Below are 24803 nucleotides of genomic sequence, written 5' to 3'. Positions count from 1 at the left end.
TTGCGATGTTTTGACTTTCGATCTTTAAGTGATAGATATAGTTGTGTTACACCAAAGGGGGTAGGAATTTAAAAGCTTAAACGTTATACATTTGAGATGTTGTTTATAAGGATGAAATATAAAAGAATATTTATAAATTATTAAAATGAGTTTGTTTTTCTAAACTTACTTTAGATAACTTTATTTAATGTTCACCAAAATGATGTCGCTTTAGGACGAAAATCATGGTGTTTTTATAATTTTAATTTATTTAAGGGTTATAATAGTCTTTATCATTTTAATTTTTTAATTTTTCAATTTAAAACAACGTCGTTTTGATGAACATTAGGTAAAGTTATCTAAAGTAACATTAGATACTTTTTTTCCTATTAATATTTATATAACTTTAAAAAATGTAGCATTATTTTAAAGTTCATTATTTAATACCATTTAGGTCCAATAAATGCATTGATGAACAAATAAAAGACGATCATAAATATAACTCCTTTGGAGAAAGAAAGAAAAAAACAAATAAACAATACACGATATTTTGACTTTTGACCTTAAGTGGTAGGTAGAGTTATTTTGACTTTTGACCTTAAATGGTAGGTAGACTTGAGTTAGAGGGAAGGGGGTTAGGAATTTAAAAGCAAAAGTGATGTAAATTGAAGATGTTGATTATGAGGATGAAATATAAAAGAATATTTATATAATATTTTTATATTTATATTACACTAAAAATATATATTATTATTTTATAGTTCATTGTTGAATACCATTTAGGTCCAATAAAAAGCATTGATGAAAAAATTAAAGACGATAATAAATATAACTCCTTTGGAGAAAAAGTGAAAAAACAAATTAACAATGCATGGTGTTTTGACTTAATTGGATTGTATAATTGATTTAGAGAGAAGGGATGAGAATTTAGGGCATGTTTGGTGCATAGTATAAGATAAGGTTTGATAGTATAAGACTTGATAGTATAAGGCCTGATTGTATAAGACCTTATTGAATTTTAATACTATTATATGCCAGTTACTAACTTGCTATGCGTTTTGGCAAATATTTAAGTCATAGTTGCTGCAATAAATATTATTGTTGGGTCTTAAATAAGATCTTACTATGTAGAGGCTAATGAGTATTTTATATTTTTTGATTATCTAAAAATAATAATTTTTTTCTTAAATTTTAATGTATTAAATAGTTTACTTTTCATTAATCACTTTCTATTTATATTTCAAGAAATCATTAATTCACAAGAAGAACAATGTTGGTTCACCAATCAAAATCAAAATGTAAATATATCGCGAAGCAAGTTATTAAAAAAGTAAATCCTCGAAAGTTATTAGAATAATATATATTTATTGACATTAACAAGCATAAAAAAGCCTTGCATAAAAATCATGTAACTCCTTGAGCTTGCTTTCCTATTATAGGTTCGCATGAATTCATGTTTTATTAATTAATTCATGTTCTTCTTATGTGTTTACAATTTTTCTTATATTTTAGATCGAATATATGTTATATTTTATCTTCTCCATGTACTCATCATCAATCATAATTATTAGAATAGTATTTCCAGGGGAATCATTATAAGTAATTTCCCCAAATTTATTAGAATAGTGTTTATTGGCATTAACAAGTATAAAAAAAAAAGCCTTGCACAAATATTGTGCAACTCTTGAATTGGCTTTCTTGCTATATTTAGGCTAACATATTTTTTATTAATTAATTCATCTTCTTATGTAATTACAATCATTCTTTTATTTTTTTTTTAGGGAAATACATCTATTATGTAACATGATCAAAGCTTCTTTTCCTACCCAAACAAATAGATGTGGGGTCCACAATTTTTTATTTTCTCTTTCCTCAGCTCATTTTTTCTCTCTTCTTTTATGTTTGTGTAGGATCAAATAGTGTTTTTTATGTAACATTATATAAGTATAACCTTTTTTTTTTATCAAACTCAAGTTATATATTATGATATTTATATATACGTTTGTCAACTATAATTATTAGTTATATTTGAACCGGATTTTGAATCTCATTCAAAATCTAAATATATAGCTAAGGGACTCATTAAAAGTGACTCCCCAAAAGTTATTAGAATAATATTTGTTAGGATTAACAAGTATCGGAAAAAGTGTCTTCACAAATATCGTGCAATTCAGTTGACTATTTTGCTGTCGGTTCACACTAACATATTTTGTAGAGTAAATATTTTATTTGGACTTCAGTAAATTTCACAATATTTGCTTTAGTCTTTAATAAATAAAAAGGCTCATCGTGATTTTTAAGAAATTTAAAATAGACTTATTTTAGTCTTTTTGAAAGACTAATATAAATTTTGTTTTGAATTTGTGAAGGATCGCAATTTCAACTAAATAGGTCTATTTTAAATTTTTTAAGGACTACGATGAGCCTTTTTATTTGCTAGGAACTAAAGCCAACATCACGAAGACACGAAGCGATATCCCTTTCCGCTAGATTTTGGGTCAGGGGTAAGCCTCCATCATTTGGGATGACAGGATTATCTATCTCCAAGCAGTTAAGGCATGCAAGAGTATTTGGTAGACCGATAATTTTGCGAACGATATTTGGGTAACCGATGTTTTCTAGCCAAAGCCAAAGGCCATGACTAGAAGAGATTTTATTTGGTCACAACTTAGTTTGAAGATAAAAAAAGCATGGGTCATATTTTGTTTTCTCCGTACAGTTGTGAACCATAATTACTAATTATATATCCTTTATTTCTTGCAATTTCAATTTTAAATTGTGGATGCGTTAGAACATATGAAAAATATCCAATGTGTTTTGGTTGTTTTGTAGAATAGTTTAAAATATCTTATATGATCTCATAAAAATAGTTTCCTTATTTCTTTATATTTCTTGATTTTTTTTCTTATTTAATTAGGATTTGAAGTCTAATATTAGTGTAAATAGAAATTATTGCTTCGTATCTTGTATCACATTTAACAAATAAAATAAATACAAATTTTATATTATTATTCAGTCTTTATTATCTATTTTCTTTCTTCCCTAGATAAATTCTTATAATTTCAAGAGTAACAAATAATTTATAAAAAAAATTTGAATGAAGCATCAACACTAGATCAGAGGCTATAAGAAAAGATGAGAGTATAAATACATAGAGAAAAGATATTCTAACTACCAAAAGTTTCTACTACCAACTTACTACTTATCTAATCACCATTAGATTAATATTTTCTCTCTCTTCAAAAACTTTTTAATATTCTCTCTCTTTGATCCAATAATGATGTGATGGATAGTAAGTTAGTAGTGAGAGTTTTTAGTAGTTAGAATATCCTCATTCAAATACATATCCCCCGTTACAATTGATAAAGGGAAGAAAACATTTACCAATCAAAACAAGAAAAATATATTCTTTCTCAATGAAAGGAGTTAAAATCACTAGAAAACATGACATAATTTCAAGTCACATGAAAAGATTAAGACTAAAAAAAATCAAATAAACCAACCAAATTACGCCTTAAAATAGTTCAAAAACTCGCAGAAATTTAATATGACGTCATGCTACATTATTTTACTGTTCGCACGATGCTATAAGTTCCAAGAATTGTTTAATACCACTCAGGCCCAACTAAAAGCATTGATGATAAAGTAAATATGGATTCATCACCCAAGGCGGAAAAACAAACAATGTGCAATATTTTCATTTTAAATTGTAGATAGAGTAATGTTCGATAGAAGGGAAAAAACGACAAGAAATTAAAAAAGCTCAAGCATTGAATGATTGTAAATTGAAGCTTTCAATTACAAATATATAAGAATAAAAAAGGAACCAAACTCTTTTGATACATATGGTAAGGGTCTCGGCTCTTAATAATAGATTTCGAGTTTGAGTTTTGAGAATGAAAAAGAAGGATTTAAGAAAGTCATCTCTCAAAGGGTATTATAGTGCTCGATGGGGATTAATCTTCAATTACCGACATCAAATTATATTATTGTATAGGTCAAATAATGGTAACTTTCAAGTATATATAGTTTAAGGGGTTTGATTTTCTCATGTTGAATGAGAATTCAATTCTCATGTTGTAGAGATAAAAAGCATGTGGGACCCATGTGTTAGAAAAAATTATATGTATGACCCATGTTAACACGGGAATCGAAGGGTGTGTAGGAAAATTTGAATTCTCATGTTGAATGAGAATTATAAAACCCATACTTTAATACCATTTAGACCCAATTAACTTTGGACTTATCACCCGAGGAGAAAAAAATAATAATAATAATAATAAGAAGAAGAAATTTAAAAATACAAGCGCGATAAAAGAAAAGAGTGAGATAACACGTTTGACCACAACACTAGCTCAAGCTTTCAAAGTGGCAAGCCTTAAAAAATTAAAAAAATAACAAAACATCGGATTATGCTGCAAAAGTAAGCCTTCGAATAGTTTCAAAACTCACAAAAAATATTGCACGATGTCAAATTATATTATATTTTTAGTACATGCAAACTATATTATTTTATAGTTAAGATGAACGTAAGTTCCAAATATTATTTAATATTATTGAGTCCCAACTGAAAGCACTAATAATAAGTTAAATACAAACTCATCAACCGAGAAGAGGAAAAAACAAACAATGCGCATTGTTTTTACTTTAAACAGTAGATAAAGTAAAGTTGAGAAAATTTATATTTATAAATTTTTTGTTATAAATTACACCATGTCTTATCGGTAAAACACTCTTGAGGAAGTCTTACCAATAAGATATAGTATAATTTGTAAGTTTGTAAGAAAAAAGTTTGTCAATATAATCCTTCTCAGCAAAGTTTACTACTAGAAAATACATGTATAGTGACGGAATTGCTATGAAAATTCTATCGCTAATTTCATCATCGCTATTATTTTTCGTCACAAATTTCCTCGCAAATGATTTTGTGAGGGATTTGTGACGGAAAGTAGTAGTGACGATGAAATTAGCGACGGAATTTCCATAACAATTCCGTCGCTATACAAGTTTTTTCTAGTAGTATTTGAAGGAAGGATAATAACATTAAAAAGCTGAAACATTGAAGAATTGCACATTTAAGATTTCAATTACAAGTAGGCACAAAGCAGGAAAAAATAGAGAAAGAAACATAATGCCAATTAAATAATTTAAAAAATATGATGAAGCAAAAGAGTGAAAGAATACATTTCGATGAAAATTAAAAAAATAATAAAAATTGAGATGAAGCTATAAAACTAAGCCTTATAGTAGTTCTAAAACTAACAAAATATAGCATGATGTCAAACTATATTATTTTAAAGTTCAAACGATGGTAAATTCAAGTATTGTTTAATATTATTCATATCCAACTAAGGGTGGCAATGTTATATTGAAATATTCAAGTGTGACGAGTCCCACATTGATTGGTGATGGGCTAAGTGAAGTCTATATAAGTGGGAGGACTCATGAACCCAATGCATTTCTGTTTTGGGTTGAGCAATGATGTGTTACCCCCATGTTGTGGGTTTGTTGTTTAAACCTATTTGATGTGTGAATGTATTCTCCCCTTGGCCGCTGACTAATAGTGGTATTAAAGTCAGGTTGGGTTCAAGCTAGCTTGATGTTAGGCTAGAGGCGGATTGAGTATTTCGGTCTAGGGTATTCAAATAAAAGGGGAGCATATCAATGTGGAGTTTTGCACTTGAGGGGGAGATTGTTGACATATTCAAGTGTGATGTAGTCCTACATTGGTTGATAATGGGCTAAGTGAAGTGCATATAAATGAGAGGACCCATGAACCCAATGCCTTAAAATTTTGGATTGAGATATGGTATTGAACTCACTCGATGTGGTTGGTCTAGCTTAACCCATTGGTGGTAATCCCCGGCCACGAGCTCTTCCTAAGCCCGCCTGACAGTGGTATTAGAGTCGGGTTGGGCTCAAGCTAGCCAAATGTTTGGCTAAAGGCATGTTGAGTACTTAGGCCTAGGATACTTGCAGAGAGAGGAAGCATATCAATGTTGAGTTTCACACTTGAGGGAAAGATTGTTATAAGTAGGAGGACCTATGAACCCAATGTCTTAAGATTTTAGGTTGAGTTGTGGTGTCTTGCCCCATGTTGTGGGTTTGTCGCTTAAGCCAATTTGACGTGTGAATGTAGTTTCCCCTAATTGGGCTCCCCCTGGCCATTGCCTAACATGTTTAACATAACCCGCTGACAGGACTCGAACACGACATGAAACATTTATGTTTGGGTTGCTCGTTTTTTAAATCGTATCGTGTTCGTATTGGCAAAAATCAGATACAAACAAATTTGTGCATTGTTGCAAATAAACCTGCAAAAACTAAATTGACCCATATTAATCTTCTTTCAGGTTATTCATGTTGTGTCCCATTAACATAATACTGGCAAAAGCAATATTCAATACACAGTTTATTTGTGACTTGTTAACTCGCATAATAAATTGAACCCTTGAGTTTGGCATGTTATTCCTGTCGTGTCTTGTCTACCCATACATTAAGTGTGTCGTGTTCATGTTGAAGGTTTTGGCACAAATATTTACTTGTGTCATGTTCGTGTCAAGTATATTTATGTTCATATTAGATCTCGACTTGACACAAACACAACTCGCTGACATGAATTTCTCCCCTGTGTCCAACTCAAAGCATTGATGATAAATTAAATATAGATTTATCTCCCGAAAAGAAAAAAAAATAAACAAAACAATGCGTAAGTTAAACTAAGGTGAAAAAACAAGGAAAGAAATTAAAAAAACTTAAGCACTAAAGCATCATTATGAGGAGCATGCATATAAGAACAAAAGGAGAAAAATGAAGAAGAAATAGAAAACCAATTAAATAATTGGAAAATACAAGTGATTATATAAAAGAGTGAGAGAATATCTATAAAAAATAAAGTAAGAGAATACATTTCAACCACAATATATACAATGACTTTCAAGATAATAAGTTTTAAAAATTAAAATAAAAGCATTGGACAAAGATAAAAAATAATTCCAAAACTCACAAAAATTAAGTATGGTGTCAAAATATATATTTTTTATAGTTCGCACAATTGTAAGTTTTACACATTCTTTAATATTATTCAGACTCAACTAAATGCATTGGTGATAAATTAAAAATGGATTTATCACTTAATGAAGAATAAAAACAATGATAATTGTTTTTGCTTTGAACATTAGATAGAGTAAAGTTTGAGGGAGCAAAAAAAATTAGAGAAAATTGAAAGCATTCTACATTGAATATTTCAATTATGAGGAGGACACATTTCAGAACAAAATAAGAAAAAATAAAGAAGAAACAAAAAATAAATTAAATAATTGAAAAATACAATTGATGAAGGAAAAGTGTGAGAGAATATGTTTCTACCATGATGCATGCAAATCCTTTCATGATATGAACCCAAGTGTAGTTCCCAATTAGAGACAGATTATTTTCAATACATATTAGGGACGAGTGTTTTTTGTCCCAATTGGGGACAATTTTTTTCCGTTCTTAATAGAGGCTAAATTTTTCTGTCTCTATTAGAGACAAATTTAGGGATAAATTTTAGAAGAGATATCCTAGTTTTGTCCCAAGTTAGGACAAATAATATTTTATACCTATAAGGACAAATTGTAGAAAATGAAAATATTTTATCCCTAAGTCCATCTCAAAATAGGGATGAAATATTTTGAGATACAAAACTTATTTAATCGCTAATTTAGCCCCAAATAGGGATATATTGTTTTTTTCGTCTCTAAATCTCTCATAATTAAAGACTAAATATTTTCTATCTCAAAAATTCGTCCCTAATTCATACTTTTTTAGTAGTGTGGGCACGATTTGCTTCGATTAGGTTTTCTATACCAAACTGAAAAAGTGGTTTGATTCAAGTGAATCAAATTGATTTTAAAAATTAGTCTGATTCTTGAATAGATTTGGAGAAAAATGGTGTGGATTGGTTTGGTTCATTTGATTTTTCGCACTCTTATTTAAGTATATAATAAAACAAGCATTACATTTATGTTTTCAACATTTATCACTGTAGAGACTTTACTTGAATATGATTCTCACACAACAAACTTGAATAATTCCATAATCCTCAAGATGTAACAAAATTGTCTTGTTAGTATAATGTCTCATTTGTTATGTAAAGAAAGGTATCCCCGCTCTTATGGATGTCATTGACATCTCCTTGAGGGGTAAAGAAATTGTGTTCTTGACTATTGAGTCTATAAGTACTATTAGAATCAATGTTATGAATAGGAAGTTGGGAAAGAATAAAAGGAGAAAAAAATGGGTGGCTTGTGGGAAGAAGTCCCACATTGGATAAAGAAAAATGATGAGAAAGATTTATAATTATTATCTTAATTCCTTTAGTTGAGCCCTAAGAATACCCACTTTGATGAAAGAGAAAGATCATAGACAATCCAACAACCACCATGTGCATTGCTTCCTACCAAATGTATTTTTTTTTATAATTATGTCTTCTTTAAATTTTTTCTAAAATGCTACTGCAATGGTCAAATTTCATAATAGTAAACCATGTCTTTTTGTAGTTGCACCTAACAGTTGACATGACAATTTGCCAGCAACTTTATGGCATTTCATTGTCGAATCTAGTCATGACTTCCACCGTGTGCACATAATGCACATGGATAACCCAACAAGGTAACAACCACTATGTGCACTACTGCTTATCGAAAAATAATTTTTATAATTATGTATTTTTAAATTTCCCAAAATGCCACTGCAATGATCGAATTTTATAATTGTAAACCATGACTTTTCACGGCCACACTTAACCGTCGACATAACGGTTCATGAGCAAATTTTTGGCATTTCGTTGTTGAATCCAGTCATGACTTTGGGGTTTATAAAAATGGGAATAAGAATATTTACAATTTTTGAATTCTTCTTCTCTATTGGTTTTTTATATACATCTTCAAAGTATCATCTTGAACAACCATAGGCAGAAAAATGAGCTCATTTTGGTGGGCGGGGTGGGCTGTGTTTTTCAACTCACCAGCATGCCAACCTTTTTTTTAGGTTACCAAAAGCAGATTAGATCAAAACCTTTTCTTCGACCACACCAGGCACCCACCCGATGGCACTGTTCGTCAAATGTTTTTTTCGCTGCTAGAAATCTTCGAGCATCACCAACATTTCAACATCCTTGTTACGCTTTCCTGATGCCAACTCCTGCAAGGAAACCCTTTGGTATATTCGATTTAAGCAACACACATATCTCAGGTTTGGTTTCCAAACCCTAACTTTGATTATTTGGGATTGTTTTTGTTCCCTTTCACTGTCTTCATTTCCTTTTCACCAAATAATCCCTCACCCAACCTTCTTCCTTGATTACCTACGACCACATAAGCCTGGAAAGATAAAATGTTGGCAGATGTTGGCAATTGCAATCATTGAACATGATTTGTCATTTAGCTTTGTTGAATATAAGAAGATTAAAGAATGAGTAAAATACTTGAATTCTGATTTTGTTCCTATTTCAAGAAATACTGCCAAGAGTGATGTCCTAACTATTTACAAGAGAGAGAAGGAGAAGCTGAAGCAAACAATAGCTAGCATCCCTGGTAGGATTTGCTTAACTTTCAATTTATGGACATCTTATACAATTGAATGTTACATGTGCTTGACTACGGTTGGCAAAAACGAGCCAACCTGACCCGACGGGTTGACTCGTAACCCTCAAAAAATAAGTCGGGTTGGGTTGACAAAAATGAGCTGGCAACCCGACCCAATCCAGCTCGTGAAAAAATGAGCCAACCCGCGGGTCAAACGGTCTATTTCGCGGATTGAGTTTTTTTTTAATAAAATAATACAAAATATAATATACAAAAATGGACAAAACTCATACGTGCTGTTATCATATTTCTTCCTTCTCTAACCCTAATCTTCTTACATCCCTGCCATTTTTATATTGTTAGGCTGTGCTGGCTTTGTTTGGTTCAAATATCTTACCCATTTGGTAGCAAGTGGTTCCGATTGTTTCTTGATGTTGATGCAAATTTGTTGTGAAGAAAATTCAAAACTAGAATATTTTGCTTTTATTTCTCATTTTGTAACCCTTTGTTTAAGCTGATGGAAGACACATAGCTGGTGCATTAATATTACAGGTTCATTTAAATAGGCTAAAAATGAGCCAACTCGCGAGCTGTTTTTTCGAGCCAACCCACGAGTCATATTTTTGAGTCAACCCGCGAGTCAATCCTAACCCGACTCGGGTCGGGTTGGGTTTTCTGGCTCGTTTTTTTTCGAGTCAACCCTAACCCGACTTGTTTTTTCGGATTGCATGCGGATTGGGCCAGGTCGAGCCGGGTTGGCCCATTTTGCCAACTCTATGCTTGACAGCACACCTTGTAGATACAAAGTGGAGGTTAAATAGCAAAATTCTCAATTTCTCTCATATGCCTCCTCCTCAGACTGGATTTGAATTGTCTAAAAAAATAGTTGGTTTTTTTGAAGGAATAAGAAATAGAGAAGAAGGTTTTCGACCTTAATTTGGATAATGCATTTGCCAATGACAATATGATTGGTCACGTTTTAAAAAGTAACTTCTTATACAAAATATTTTATTATGTGATGGATAATTTTTTCACGTACATTGTTCTGCACATATTTTGAATCTAATTGTGCAAGAAAGGTTGAAAGTAGCTAGTGTTTCCTTGATGAAGATTAGAGAGTGTCAAATATATTAAGGGCTTAGAAGGTTGAGCAATGTTGGGTGGTTTACTGATGGTGGAAAAATATATATTCTGATGGGGGACGTTCCTCTGTTCTAAATTAGCAACAGAAAATAGAGTTGTTCCCTTACTTCCAACCCAAGTGCGCAAGTGCACGCATCAAGTAATAATGGGTGTATTAATGCCCAGATTATCGTTCTCACGAGGATAGAACTCTAAATATTATCTTAAGCTATTTTATAAAGAATGAAAATGAAAAGAAAAGTTAGTGATTGAACTGTATGATCAAACGTTCCCTATTGTCTTGACAACGTTTCTTAGGAACAGTAAGTTCAGTCTGATGGCAAACAATTGCTCGCTGCGTTATATATGTGATCCTTCCTGTTTAAAAGAAGGTGTGATAATAATCATTGGAGTTTGATAGATACAAGATTAAACAAAGTAAAAATAAAACAGTAATAACTATAATCAATAGACAACAAGGTGGATGGTTTTAAAAACAATTTAACAGAAGGAACAGATTCACTGCTCCATTCTTAAATAGTTATTTCCTCTGCTCAAGACTTAGCACTTTTTGGCTTTGTCCCAGTTTCTTATCTTCCAACTCTGATTCCTCATCTCATGAACTAGATGGCTCACAAGTTTCCATATTCCTATGGCTCCCTTGACTCCAACAGATACTTAGTACATAACCTTAAAATGGACGAAGTGGCCCCTTATTCCTAAGGTGACCAATAGTGTTTTTGCCATAACACTACCTTCCCCCAATGGCTAAGTTGTCTGAAATCCCTTCCTTAAGAAAGTTCCTTTCTCAGTATGTGTTCAATTTCCATTGATACACAATGAATATAGCTTACTTAGCCAGAGAAATACAAAAAGCTTCAGTCAAGAGTTTTGAAAATAATTCTTTAAGAGTTTTACAGCTTATCCGTCCCACAGATATTTTAGCCCATGGCTGATACTTTAAACATAATTATTCTAAACTGAAGCCCATAGACTCGAGATTCAGTTCAGAGATAACGAGTGGAAATGAAAAAGAAACACTTATATTGAAATGAAACAAGAAAGATTACAACAAAATATAAAATGAAGAAGATGATTGATGCTCGTGAGGAGTCTCAAGTGAATATTACAGAACAAGGTAGAAGAGTTGTCACTTAACTACAACAACAACTATACAAAATTAAACTACTAACTAATATTTAGGTGATCTCTTCTTCAGGAATTTTATTCCTAAGGAATTCGATGATGTCTTCGTGTTTGGGACGTCCTTTTTATAGGCAGAAGAGGGAGTGACAGTCTTGTAAAATCCTTTGGAGTTGGTTTCTTGACTGATGGGATGGGGCGGTGGCAACAGTGTTTGGAAGCTTTCAACTTGCTTGATGGGTCAGTTATTGTTGATGATTAGCCGTTTTCTTGCAGTCCCCTATGCCTTGCTTTCTTCTTTAGCCAATGAGAACTCTTGATTCTCTGCTGTTCACGTTTCTTGGTGCTTAAGTGGTGCACCGCCTTTGCTTTTAGAAGACGTTGTTTCCACGTTTCCTGCAAAATGAACAGAAGCATTAAATGAAGGGAGCATGTGTAATAAATGCTCTCAATCCGTTTTCCTTTTAATACGTCATCATCCGTTCCCTCACTGTGTTTTTGTCACAAATGTGTAAAACAAGTGATTTTCATGCTGAAGTTGCTCATCAGATGAGGGAACAGATGGTATTTTGCCATCAAAATGGGCTTAGATGGGAACGAATTTATGTCCCATCAAGCAATAAAATTTAAGGAATGCATTGACCAAATTAGAGATGTTGACATTTCAATCGGCATGCATCTAGGTGTTCCTACTAGATGGAACTCTACTTATTTGATGCTCCAAAGTGCTCTTGGTTACCCAGTGGCGGAGCCATGTTGATGCCAGCCAGTGCCTTGGCACTGGCTTGGTTTTCAAAACTGAACGACATTCCATGTAATCCAGGTAGGGGTTAAGCGAGAGAAAATTTCCTGGCACTGGCTTTCTCAACCTTCACACATTCTCGAACCCAAACCCCAACCATCCCTCCTCAACCTCTCTATCCCTCAATCGACGTTGTTTGTTTGGGGTTAAGTGGATTATAAGTTCCGCTATATCGTAATTGCTAATCTACCCTTGTACAAGTTTTCCTTACTGCATCATGGTATTGCTATCATCATCATATTTTTACATTCTTGTTGGTTGTTTTTAGCCTTTTAATTGGCTGGGGAAGGGCACTTTTTTGTTATTTTTCATGGAGTATTCATATATCATGTGCCAAGTGTTTTATATTGTCTAATTTTGTGGATATCTGTCATTTCTGTTCTAATGTCTTTAACAATGGCTCTGTTTTATCCGTGTCATGCATCAAGTATTTTTATTTTCTCTGTAAATATATTTTTGATTAATTAATTGTGAAAGAGTTGCTGAGCACGTGGACAACTTAAGCATGATTCATTGTATATTTGACGACCTCCAATGTTTAAAATGAATAATCTTTCTTTCCTACTCTTTACTTCTTTTCTTGTTCTCGTTCTCGCTCTGCTTTCTCTTTTCTCCTTATTATACAGAGTGTAATTGACAAGCTGACCTATTCGGGTTGTTCCCATATTTTTTTAATCGAAGTATGAATATAAAGTAAGAAAAAAGAGAGAGAATGAGTATTGGAGAAAGAAAAATTTGTTTACAAAATGAATATTAAAAAAAATTATGTATTAAAAAAAATTGGCACTAGCTAAACTTTTGTCGTGGCTCCGCCACTGCTGGTTACCAACGTGTGTTTGCATGGCTTCAATTGAATGATAGCCATTATAAATTTTGTCCATCGGCTAAAGAATGGAAAAGAGGAGAAAAGTTTTGTATTTTCTTGAAGTCATTTTATGATATTACCACCTTTATTTATGACATATCATATCCTACTTCCAACATTTATTTTGAGCAGGTTTGGAAAATTCAATGCATTCTAATTCGTTATTTGAATGATGAACATGAGCTTTTAAAGAATATGGTTGAAAACATGTTGCTGAAGTTTGAGAAATAATGGGATGAATATAGCGTTCAACTTGCATTTGGATTGGTTCTTGATCCCCAGATGAAGTTAGATTAATTGAAATTTTGTTATTCACAAGTTGATGAATCTACAACTGATCAAAAGGTAGAGCAAACAAGGAGAAAGTTGTACATGCTCTATGAGAAGTATGCAAGTAATAATTCTTTTACTTCCACTAATCAAAGTGATATTGCATCTTAGTCATCAAGTGTGTCAAGGTCAATGGATAAGAAAGATTTGGAAGTGCCAATGTTTGGTGTAAATTTATGTAGTTTAATTATTTTAAATTCTGTCTTTTTATAAGCATAATCTTACTTTTATTTTCATTTTTCATGTTACAGAATTTAAAAATGCTCAATCATCACATTGCAACAAAAATCGGAAGGTCACATCTCTACATTTATTTGGAAGAGACAACATTGTGTTTTGAATATTATGAACATTTGGATGTATTGCAATGGTGGAGGGAAAATAGTAAACGCTTTCAGGATCTATCGTTAACGGGTCGTGACTTGTTGAGTATTCATATCACCACTGTGATTTTTTTGAATACCACGTGATTTTTCCACTAAATCCTTTAAAATGTCACGTGATTTTTCCAATAAATTTTTTTGTCCAAAAATAATATATTAAAATTCTTTGAAATCTCAATCCAATATATCCTCTTTAATTAATTTTGCATAAAAAGATTTCCATACGTACTCGCGTTATTTTCAATTTTTTTTTTACAAAAATAATTCAGCTTTTACCGGTAACTATATTTCATAAAAGAGAAATATAACTCTCATGTTGTACAAGACAATTTTATCTTATGCACACACAAAAAGTCAGTCATACTCACTTTTTTTTTTTATCTTTTCTTCTTAGTAGGTCATATCCATTTTTTTGGTAGGATATTGTAACAACCAATTAAGGTTACTACCAATGTTACTATCAATCAATTTTACCGTTAGATCGATTATGTTGATCCAACGGTTATATTTATTTTCATCTTTGTATGGCTATGATTCTCCATATTTATTGTGAAAGAATTAAATATGAGAAATTATAACCATACAAATGTGGAAATAAATATAAAATATTAAATATGAGGAATCATAACCATACAAAGATGAAAATAAATATAACTGTTGGATCAACATAATCGATCTAACGGTGAAATTAATTGGTAGTAATATTAATAATAACCCTAATTAATTATTATAATATCATTCCTTTTTTTATATATTATATGAGACAATTTTATTTCACAAGGGAGAAGAAACATATTCCCCTTTGTAAAATTAAAAATCATTTCATTTTTCAAAAAAATAAAAAAAAATTTCCACCCATTTTCTTTGGGGCATGTTCTTTGGTCTTTGGATCCTGTTTCACTTGGTCATTCCAAAGACACACAATCAGAGAGAGAGAGAGAGAGAGTAATGGAGAGTAGCGAGGAAGAAGATGACTTCCCTTCCATTGAGAGCATCATCCCCCAATCCAAGGTTGATTCTCTCTACCAGTCCAACGCTGAAAAGGTTCGCTCTTTGCTTACTAACTAACTGGGACAGATTGAAGTGTTTTACTTTAGATTCATCATTGTGTTATCTGATATTAATTTCAATTAAGCCTTTCATGTTTTGTGAGGTTTGGACCAAAGGGTATTTCTATTCTCGTCATTTGCTCTTGGAAGGTATCTACCTTAAGTTTTTATTTCTTCCATGTCTGGTTTACCAACATTTCCGTTTTTTTCTGGGTAAGAGAAAATGGGTTTGTCTACATTCTCATAATATTTTTGATAGGGCTGAAAAATAATAATAACTGAGATTTGCTATATTAATGGTTAATCAAAACTTCACACAAATTCTCTTTTTGGCAACGCAGTTCTAAATAGTACTATTAAGTTTTGTAGACATCTATAATATACTTTATTTTTCCTAATTGCTTATTCCCTTTCAATGGTTATAGTGAATATATTTGTGTTAAATAAATAAAGCTATGGATTTATTATAGCTAAACGGTCTTTCTTTTGAGAGGGCACCTCGATATTTGGCTTTGTTCTGGTTCACCTCATAGTTGTTTTGTTAACATGCGATTGGTAACTCACGCATTGATTTTTATTTTGGAATACATACATGGCTTTTGATTTTTCCTCAGGGCCTTCGTTTTCTGTGCAAAACCTGATCTTGAATTTGACATAAAAGTAAATAATTCTCCTGTTCAGCATGGTCACAAATTCTGAGTTGTGTTTGAGCTTCCCACGGTGAATTAAAATTGAATATAAAGTAAGTACAGTCATGGATTTAGCCAGAGCAAGACACTGATTTGCCTTCTACCTTTACGCCAGTCTGATTTATTTTAATTACTTGGATACAACTATAAAATTGTTTGCTAATGTAAGAATTGCTAGTCTATTTTTAACCTTGTGACTGTGTATCCATGAATCGCCTCTTATTCCTCCTGAAGTGTGGGTTTAGACAAAAGGAAAAGTTTCTTCTGATCGACTAAAATAAAGAGTGACTGAATTACTGTATGATATATTTTCTTCTGTAATAAAATACGATGAAGAATTTATGTTAATTTTATTTAATGCTTGAAATGTTCTTTTGTGTAATTCATGTGTTTTAATCCCATTTTAAAATGTTTCACGTTTTTGCCCTATCGTAAGACATATAGTGTGGAATCTACTTTTTATTTACTAGCATGTTCTGTGAGTTCCCTTCTAAGGACTACTGGATAGCATGATTAGCATTGTTATCAACGGCACTGTGCATGCATCTTTAGATGGTGATGAAACTTGTCCATCTTTTCAGGGGATTAGAAAGCTTTGCTGTGAGCTCTTAGATTTGAAGGATGCTGTGGAGAACTTATGTGGCAATATGCACTCGAAGTTCTTGGCTTTCTTGAGGTGACATATATCATCTACCTTAAAATGTTACTAGTCCTCTCCACTCTCCTCACTTTCCCTGTTAAGCAGCTAGTACATATGTGCTATCAATTCTTTGAAGTTACCCAGTAAGGGATGCCAAGACCTTTATATATGTGTACTGTTTTTCTATATTGTTCTGATATGAGTAGAGTGCCAGCATAGTATGTATTGGGCCTGGGTACTAGACCATTTTTAATTTTTTTAATATAAGTGTATTGTATTGGTCACCGAACTGGTACCCGTATGTACTGGTTACTGGTCACACAGCCATTTAATAGCTGTCCCAAAAAATGGGGAAAAAAATAGTCAACATTTTAATGGTCAGATTGGTATGGCGATAAAAAATGGTGGTAAAAAATTCATGGATAAGTTTTATTGAAGTTGCATTGAATTCAAGCTGATCCATGAGTTTTTCACCTCCATTTTTACCCTCATACCAAACTGACCTGAACAAAATTTCATTTTCTTGAGTAATAACTGATAATCATGGATAAAATTATGGTAATATGTTTATTTACTTTCTCTCTTCACTATATTTTTCTTAAGTTATGGTGACATTTTTCAGTATCCTATTTAATGAAAACAGTAACCACTGTCATGATATTCATTCCTGTTGCAACTTGTAAGCGTAGCTTGTTAAAGGTTTCTATAGTATGGTTGCTGTAGTGGAAGATGAGGAACAAGCTGGTAGTATTTTTATTTGTTTAGTTCTGTCAAGAACCAATCATCCAAAAAGCGTGCTGGAAGATTGCCCAGTGAATTGGTTATATTTTAATATCTACAACAAACCCCTATACATGGAAGCTATTTGTTTGCTTGAACTAGTACTGTGCACAAAGCACCAGCCCATTACTTTGTGCTGAAATTGAATTTAAACAGGGTAATAGGGGTAGTATGGAACACTTCACCTCTTGGTCAAAAGACCAAGCTTCCCAAAAGCATGAGCTGTTAGTGGAAGTTCTATGGATCATGAGGAGTTGTTCCTATTTTAATATTTCTAATAAGTTTGAGACCTGAACTGTAAAGAAACAGACTTTGTAATAATTTAAAGTACTTTCCTCAATGATATCATATGTAAAAATATTTTGGTTGTTTGTTCTTGATAATGTAGGATATCTGAGGAGGCTGTGGAAGTAAAGCATGAATTGATTGAGCTGCAAAAGCATATCTCAGCTCAAGGTATTCTTGTACAGGATTTAATGACTGGTGTCTGCCATGAATTGGAAGAGTGGAATCAGTTAAACAATGATGATGATGAAATTCAGCATGAACCTGAACTATCTGAACTCCTTGAGCCCTTACCGAATGAGAGAACTAACCAGAAAACAATATTCTTAGAAAACATCGATGTACTTGTGGCTGAGCATAAGTTTGAAGAAGCATTAGAGGCGTTAGATGCTGAAGAAAGAAATTCTGCTGAATTGAAAGGATCAGGGAATAACTCTTCAGATGAATTTTCCTCATACAAGTCTGCTTTCTTGGAAAGAAAGGCAGTGCTTGAAGACCAGCTAGTTGGAATTGCCGAACAACCTTCGATTAGTTTTCCTGAGCTGAAGAAGGCCTTAAATGGTTTAATAAAACTCGGAAAAGGTGCGCAGGCACATCATCTACTGCTGAAATTTTATGGGTCTCAACTCCATAAGAGAATTGAGGCTTTGCTTCCCTCAAGTTCTTTCTGTCCTGAAACATTTCCTTCTACGTTATCTAAGATTGTGTTTTCTCTAATTTCACTGGCAACAAAGGAATCTGCTTTGATTTTTGGAGATAATCCTGTTTATACCAACAGAATTGTTCAGTGGGCAGAGTGGGAAATCGAATATTTTGTACGATTGGTGAAAGAGAATGCACCCTCATCTGAGACTGTTTCTGCCTTACGTGCTGCTAGCGTATGCATTCAGGCTAGTCTGAAATACTGCTCAATCTTGGAGTCACAAGGATTGAAAATGTCTAAATTACTGTTGGTGCTACTTCGTCCTTCTGTTGAAGAAGTTTTAGAATTAAATTTTAGACGTGCTAGAAGAGTAGTTCTTGACATGGCAGAATCTGCTGAACGCTTCCCTTTGTCACCACAATTTGCATCTTCACTTTCTGCAATTGCAATTTCATCTACTAGCATGCTCGTTGAGAGTGGAATGCGATTCATGCGCATAGTTGAAGTAAGTAAACTTCATCATATGATATGGCTATTATCAAATGGACATTAATTATGTTATATTGCCTAAGCACTCTTTTGCATGATGGAATCATGTAAACTTTGCAAGCAGGAGAAGAAAAATTAATGTTGTTAAGAAAAGCCTTTGCTGTGGATTTTTTTTCCTCTTTTTCCTTCTCCATTTTCCCCTTGCTATCTGTGTCATTAAAAAAGAATTATGCTGGATATATATTACTTAAGACCATAGCATGTTGCTGACCCTCATCTCAACAAATTGAAATGAAAAAAAATGTAATAAATTTGTCTGTTGGTTAACAAAATATTGAATTAAGTCTTCATGATGTATATCAGGTTTTAGATTCTTAGTAAATGTTCCTTGATAGCTGTGATCTTTAGTGCTTATCCTGGTCTGGTGTGATGCATGGGGAATTATCTATACTATTGATAGTTGATGCGTTTCTAGTGCTAATGGTGCAACATATATGCAGACTTCTGCAGTTATGTCAATATGTTGACTTTTATGTGCCTGCCTGCCTCCATGACTACATACATATTTTTCCCTTCCCCTTTATATGATTTCTTTTGGGAAAATTATACTAAAGGATTTCTTGGTATAAGTGTTTCTGGTTTAGGAACAAGTAACCTCTCAACTGGTTGATTATGTTTATAATGTAGTTAATTAGTAACCATTCGTTGACTCCATATTTTTCCTAAACTAGAAATATTTTGACCAAGAATCCTTCTTCACATTTTCCATTTTTTTGAGAAATATTATCGATAGAAGGAATGACAAGGTGCTAGTATGTTAGGGAACCAAAGAAGATAAAGGCGTATTGTAGGGAGAGTTATAGATCTTTATCTCCACTATTATTTGCTGAGTCAGCAGCACATATTCACCATTTAATTAGTAGGAGAAAAGGTTATGAAATGGCTGATGTGGAAAATGTTGGAAAGCTTCTAGAGCTACAATTCTGTTGCATAAAAAGGGATCATGTAAAGACATTCACCATCTTTGGAACTGGGCTTAGGCATTTGGGAGAGACCAGGAGCTCTCGAATTCTCTTGGAATATCTTTTCCTTTTTCTTGTTATTTTAGAGTTTCTTTTTCATATCTGTTCTTGAAATCTTGCTCTTTTTACTGTTTTGAGTTGTATTCCACCTGAATCAACAATTGTCAATATAGTTTTCCATGTCGTCCTTTTTTTTTTTGTATCCTATTATTCTGGTGGGACCTTATCACAGTAACATGGTGGATATTTCCCAAAAAACAGAAGAAAATAAAAGGAAAGACAAACTCATAATAAAGTGGTCAAATTCCTGTGCATATTTGATAGGGGCATTCTTTTAAAGAAGTAATGAGAAAGGCATCTGAGAAAATCCATGAAAAACATCCTTTTCTCATAACAGTAGCAAGTATATGAAAGGGGCATTCTATTAAAGAAGCAACGATAAAAGACCCAAGAGAAGCCATAAAAAACATCCGATCTCATAACAGTAGTAAGTAGATGAAACACCCTGAAAAGTATGAGTGTTCTGCTTTAACCAAACACACCAAGGAAACTGCAACATTTGCATGTCAACATGAGGTTTGGCCTTCTTCCTTCTTTCAGATTACAAAGACTGGCTGCAAAGACAAACGACTAGTCCAACATTCTCCAAAACTGGCAAACAAGTTATTCCAAACAATAGTGGCTGCAGAGCAATGTAGTAACAGAGATTTCAAATCAGAACCACAAAAAGCAGACATCAGGAGAATGATTTTTTTTTTGGGGGGTGGTCTAGGACCCTGTTCTGAGTCCTAACAAAAGCCCTTGGCCTTAGAAGGAGCTTTCGATTTCCCAAGGGGTTTAGTAACAAGATTGATGTTGATAGTGGGGTGTCCTGAAAACAATAATTGGTTTTGGTGGTCATAATGATCTTGCCCCATCAATGCGTCTGCATCTTCACTTGTTTTGTTTGTGTATTTCTGTATGTATGTGCAAGAGACAGTCTTTACCTGAGTGCAAATGAATGAACTTGCTTGAAATTTAGTTTTGTCTTGCTAGAATATAATAGTGTATTTGTGGTACAAATTACAGGAGATATTGGAACAGCTAACGCCGTTGGCCACTTTGCACTTCGGAGGAAATGTACTAATTAGAATCTCAGCGCTATTTGATAAATACATGGATGCTCTTATCAAAGCGCTACCGGGTCCTTCTGATGATGACAATCTTCCTGAGCTAAAAGAGGCCATGCTTTTCAGAGCTGAAACAGACTCGGAACAACTTGCAATATTAGGAATAGCATTTACCATATTGGATGAACTGTTACCTAATGCTGTATTATCAACATGGATGCAGCAAAGTGAAAGCAAGGAACCAAATAGTGGACTCACGGAGAATGCTGTGTTCAATACAAATGCTAGTGTAGAATTAAAAGAGTGGAGGAAACATCTCCAGCATTCTTTTGACAAACTTCGAGATCACTTCTGTCGGCAGTATGTTCTGAGTTTCATTTATTCAAGAGAGGGAAAAACACAGTTGAATGCACATATTTACATGGGTGATAACAGAGAAGATTTTTACTGGGATTCTGACCTACTGCCTTCGCTGCCATTTCAGGTCATTATTCTTATTCTTCTGCTTTTGCTGCTAATTTTTTGTTTCTCATTTGTGGCTTCCATAATCCTTTTGTGTTTCCATGTTTCCTTTTTGGTAATGTTAGCTGTTGGTTGCATGTGTTTTCAATCATTATCAGAAATTGCGTTTCTTAATGAAGCTGTGGCTGCTATTGGCTCACTGTTTTTTTTGCGTTTTGTTTGTGACTCTATATATATATTTGGGGAAGTTGTTGTAAGAATAAAAAGTTTTTTTTACTTATTCTTGACCATTGATCCACTTGTAATGTATCCAATGATTCACATAATTAATAAATTAGAGCGGTTAGATATAAGTGAGATTAATGGCCAAAATTGAGAACATAACTTATAGCGGTGTAAAATAATTCTTTTAGGGGAAGGATATTTTGACTACGGTATAAGATTAAGAAGTCTTACTCCCTATCTCAATCGTTGAACTCTGTACATATGACCGTTGTAATTTATTGAATTATATCTATTAATTAATTAACTCCGCCTGTGTGTGCTTGCATGCATGGTCTGTCCCAAGCCAGGACAAAGGAGGAGGGTTGGCGTTAGGTGTAGCGAACCGGCCATAAAAAACAGCTATATTATGAGATGAACCCTTATAATTTTTCGTTGGGGCGTACCCTTCATAGCGACGCGTTGCATCGAGCCCCGGGTGTAGCGAGAAATGGGCTAGGGCCCTTGCCATAAGGCAAGGCGCTGCATCGGGCCCCGGGTGTAGTGATAAATGAGCTAGGGTCCTTGCCTCAAGGCAAGGTGCCGGGTCTTCACCCGGATTTGGTGAGAAGTATGTCAGGGTCCCAAAACGCCGATGGGCGAGCGTGGCGGGCAAGTACAGCCCAGGGGTTAAGGATACGATTGGGAAGTTGGAACATAGGAACCTTAACGGGTAAATTGAGGGAGTTAGCATATGTTTTTGGGATAAGGAAAGTGAATATTGTTTGCTTGCAGGAAACTAAGTGGATTGGAGAAAAGGCCAAGGAAGTGGATGGAACTGGTTTCAAATTATGGTACACAGGTATAAACAAGAGTCGAAATGGTGTTGGAATTATGATTGATAAAAGTTTCAGAGATAAAGTTGTTGACGTCAAAAAGAAAGGCGACAGGATTATTCTCTGGTAGTGGATGATTTAATCTTGAATATTCTCAGTGTGTATGCACCCCAAGTTGGATTGCAACCAAATGATAAGAGTCAATTTTGGGAAGACTTGGAGGAGGTTTTGAGGGGGATACCACGAGAGAAGAAGATTTTCTTATGAGGAGATCTAAATGGTCATGTTGGTAAAAGTAATGGAGGTTTTGATAGAATCCATGGATTTCAACCCTTTCGCATTTTTTTTATTTGGGTTCATCTACCACCGACCCCAATTAATTTGGGATAAAAGTGTTGTTGATGTTGATATCCATTAATTAATTATTAATCCATAATAAATTACAGCCGTCAGATACATGGACATCAACGATTGAGATGAGTAAGACATCTTATTCTTATATCAGAGTCAAAAGATCCCTCCCTATATATATATATATATATATATATATATATATATATATATATATATATATATATATATATATATATAGTATTCATGCTTTTTGTTTTAGTACTCACATGTGTAGCTATATTTGCAGGCATTATTTGCAAAGCTGCAGCAATTAGCAACTGTGGCTGGAGATGTATTACTTGGGAAAGAGAAAATAAAGAAAATTTTGCTTGCTAGGTTAACAGAGACTGTTGTCATGTGGTTGTCTGATGAGCAAGAGTTCTGGGGTGTATTAGAGGATAATTCAGCTCCTCTACAGCCACTTGGTTTGCCGCAGGTACTTGTTTACATACTTAATTCCTTCCCTATACCATATTATTTCAAGCTACAGGTAATTTGAATACTTTTATGTCCAAATTCAATCATCCAAATGCATGTTGAGTTTCAAAAAGGTTTTCTTTGACTGCTAAAATGGTATTTGTGTACATTGAACAACCAACATGAAAGTCTAATGACTTAAAACTGATGCTATAATCAGGTCTTAAGTTTTACCCTGGTCAACCTTGATGCTTCATTTTGTACAAGTCGTGGTTAAATTCACAGTTTCAACAAATAGCATTCTTTCTTTTGGCTTGTCGCATAAATAATTGCTGTGGTTACGATGGGAGTCTCTGATTGCATCTCAAGAATGTCATCAAGCACAATTGAAAATATAAAGAATTTCATTTCTTTGATGGTTATGCTACTTATGTATATCTATAATCTATACTCCATAGTATCATGAAGTAACAAAGCCTACTTCTTATAAGAAATTTATGTAATATCATGCTATTATTACTCATTCTCATTAGAAACAAGTCAATAGAAATGTATTATGGTAAAATTTAGTGGATGTCTTTTTCTTTCTCTGCCATCCTCTCAACCATAGCTAACTTTTTGTGGCAGTTAATTCTTGATATGCACTTCACTGTTGAAATTGCACGCTTTGCGGGTTATCCATCTCGACATGTCCATCAGATAGCATCAGCTATTATTGCACGTGCCATCCGAACCTTCTCTGCTAGGGGTATAGACCTACAAAGGTATAAATTTTCATTTCTGTGATCTTGATTCTTGTTTTCCATTCCTTAACCTCAGCTGGATTGTTCACTAACCAATTGTCATTACCAATTAGTGCACTTCCTGAGGATGAATGGTTTGTCGAAACAGCAAAGTCAGCAATAAACAAGCTCTTGCTTGGGGCATCAGGTTCGGAGACATCTGATGTTGATGAAGATCACATCATTGTTCATGATGAAGTTGTCTCAGACTCAGATACTGTTTCATCCCTGTCTAGTATGGACTCCACAGAGTCTTTTGCATCTGCTAGCATGGCAGAACTTGACAGCCCCTCTAACTTGTCTGATCCAGATAATTGAGTTTTTCTAGTAGCCTTAAAATATAGAGTAGGTTGAGATTTTGAATGTCAATTTATGGCTTGTGGTTTTATCCAGTAGAAAGTATCAACTATCAAATGTGTTGCAAGACATGTTTTTAAACCTTGCTAGGGTATAGGTAGATCCCTTCCATCTGAATTAGAACATTGTTAGCTGCAGAGTAATCGTAGATCCATATTTATATATGCAAATGGTAAGGTTGTATATAATGATTGTCCTCACTCCACCTAATGAGGAGTGATTTGGTTTAATTGATATATGAAAACATTAGAGTCATAAATTAAAAACTATGAATTTGAAGATTATTTTCCTCCTAGTTATCTAAACCCAATTACACCAACACCCATCTCCAAAAGTAAATAATGGAGATCGAAGCTTCCCATTTCTAAATTCTCTTTCCATGACCTTTGACTAGGATGTTACAGATAAACCTACCATAGGAAATGGTATATTTCTGAAGTCTACTAATGAAAATAGGAT

At 33.5% G+C, this 24803-nt stretch overlaps 1 protein-coding gene across 1 annotated transcript; it reads left to right on the top strand.

The window, feature by feature from the left end:
* Positions 1-15102: 15102 nt before the first annotated feature.
* LOC133299300 (exocyst complex component EXO84C) lies at positions 15103-24590 on the top strand. The gene is made up of 7 exons (XM_061498746.1): positions 15103-15234; positions 16510-16604; positions 17737-18781; positions 20856-21380; positions 23036-23224; positions 23833-23969; positions 24062-24590. The coding sequence occupies exons 1-7, from the start codon at positions 15139-15141 to the stop codon at positions 24303-24305; spliced, it is 2331 nt and encodes a 776-aa protein (XP_061354730.1). The 5' UTR covers positions 15103-15138; the 3' UTR covers positions 24306-24590.
* Positions 24591-24803: the final 213 nt, after the last annotated feature.

The sequence above is a fragment of the Gastrolobium bilobum genome, unplaced genomic scaffold (genome assembly GCF_033153095.1).
Source record: "Gastrolobium bilobum isolate Gb01-03AN ecotype WA unplaced genomic scaffold, APGP_CSIRO_Gbil_v1 utg61611, whole genome shotgun sequence".
NCBI lineage: Eukaryota > Viridiplantae > Streptophyta > Magnoliopsida > Fabales > Fabaceae > Gastrolobium > Gastrolobium bilobum.
Note: the sequence above shows the minus strand (reverse complement) of the source record. Positions and strands in the feature narration are given on the sequence as shown.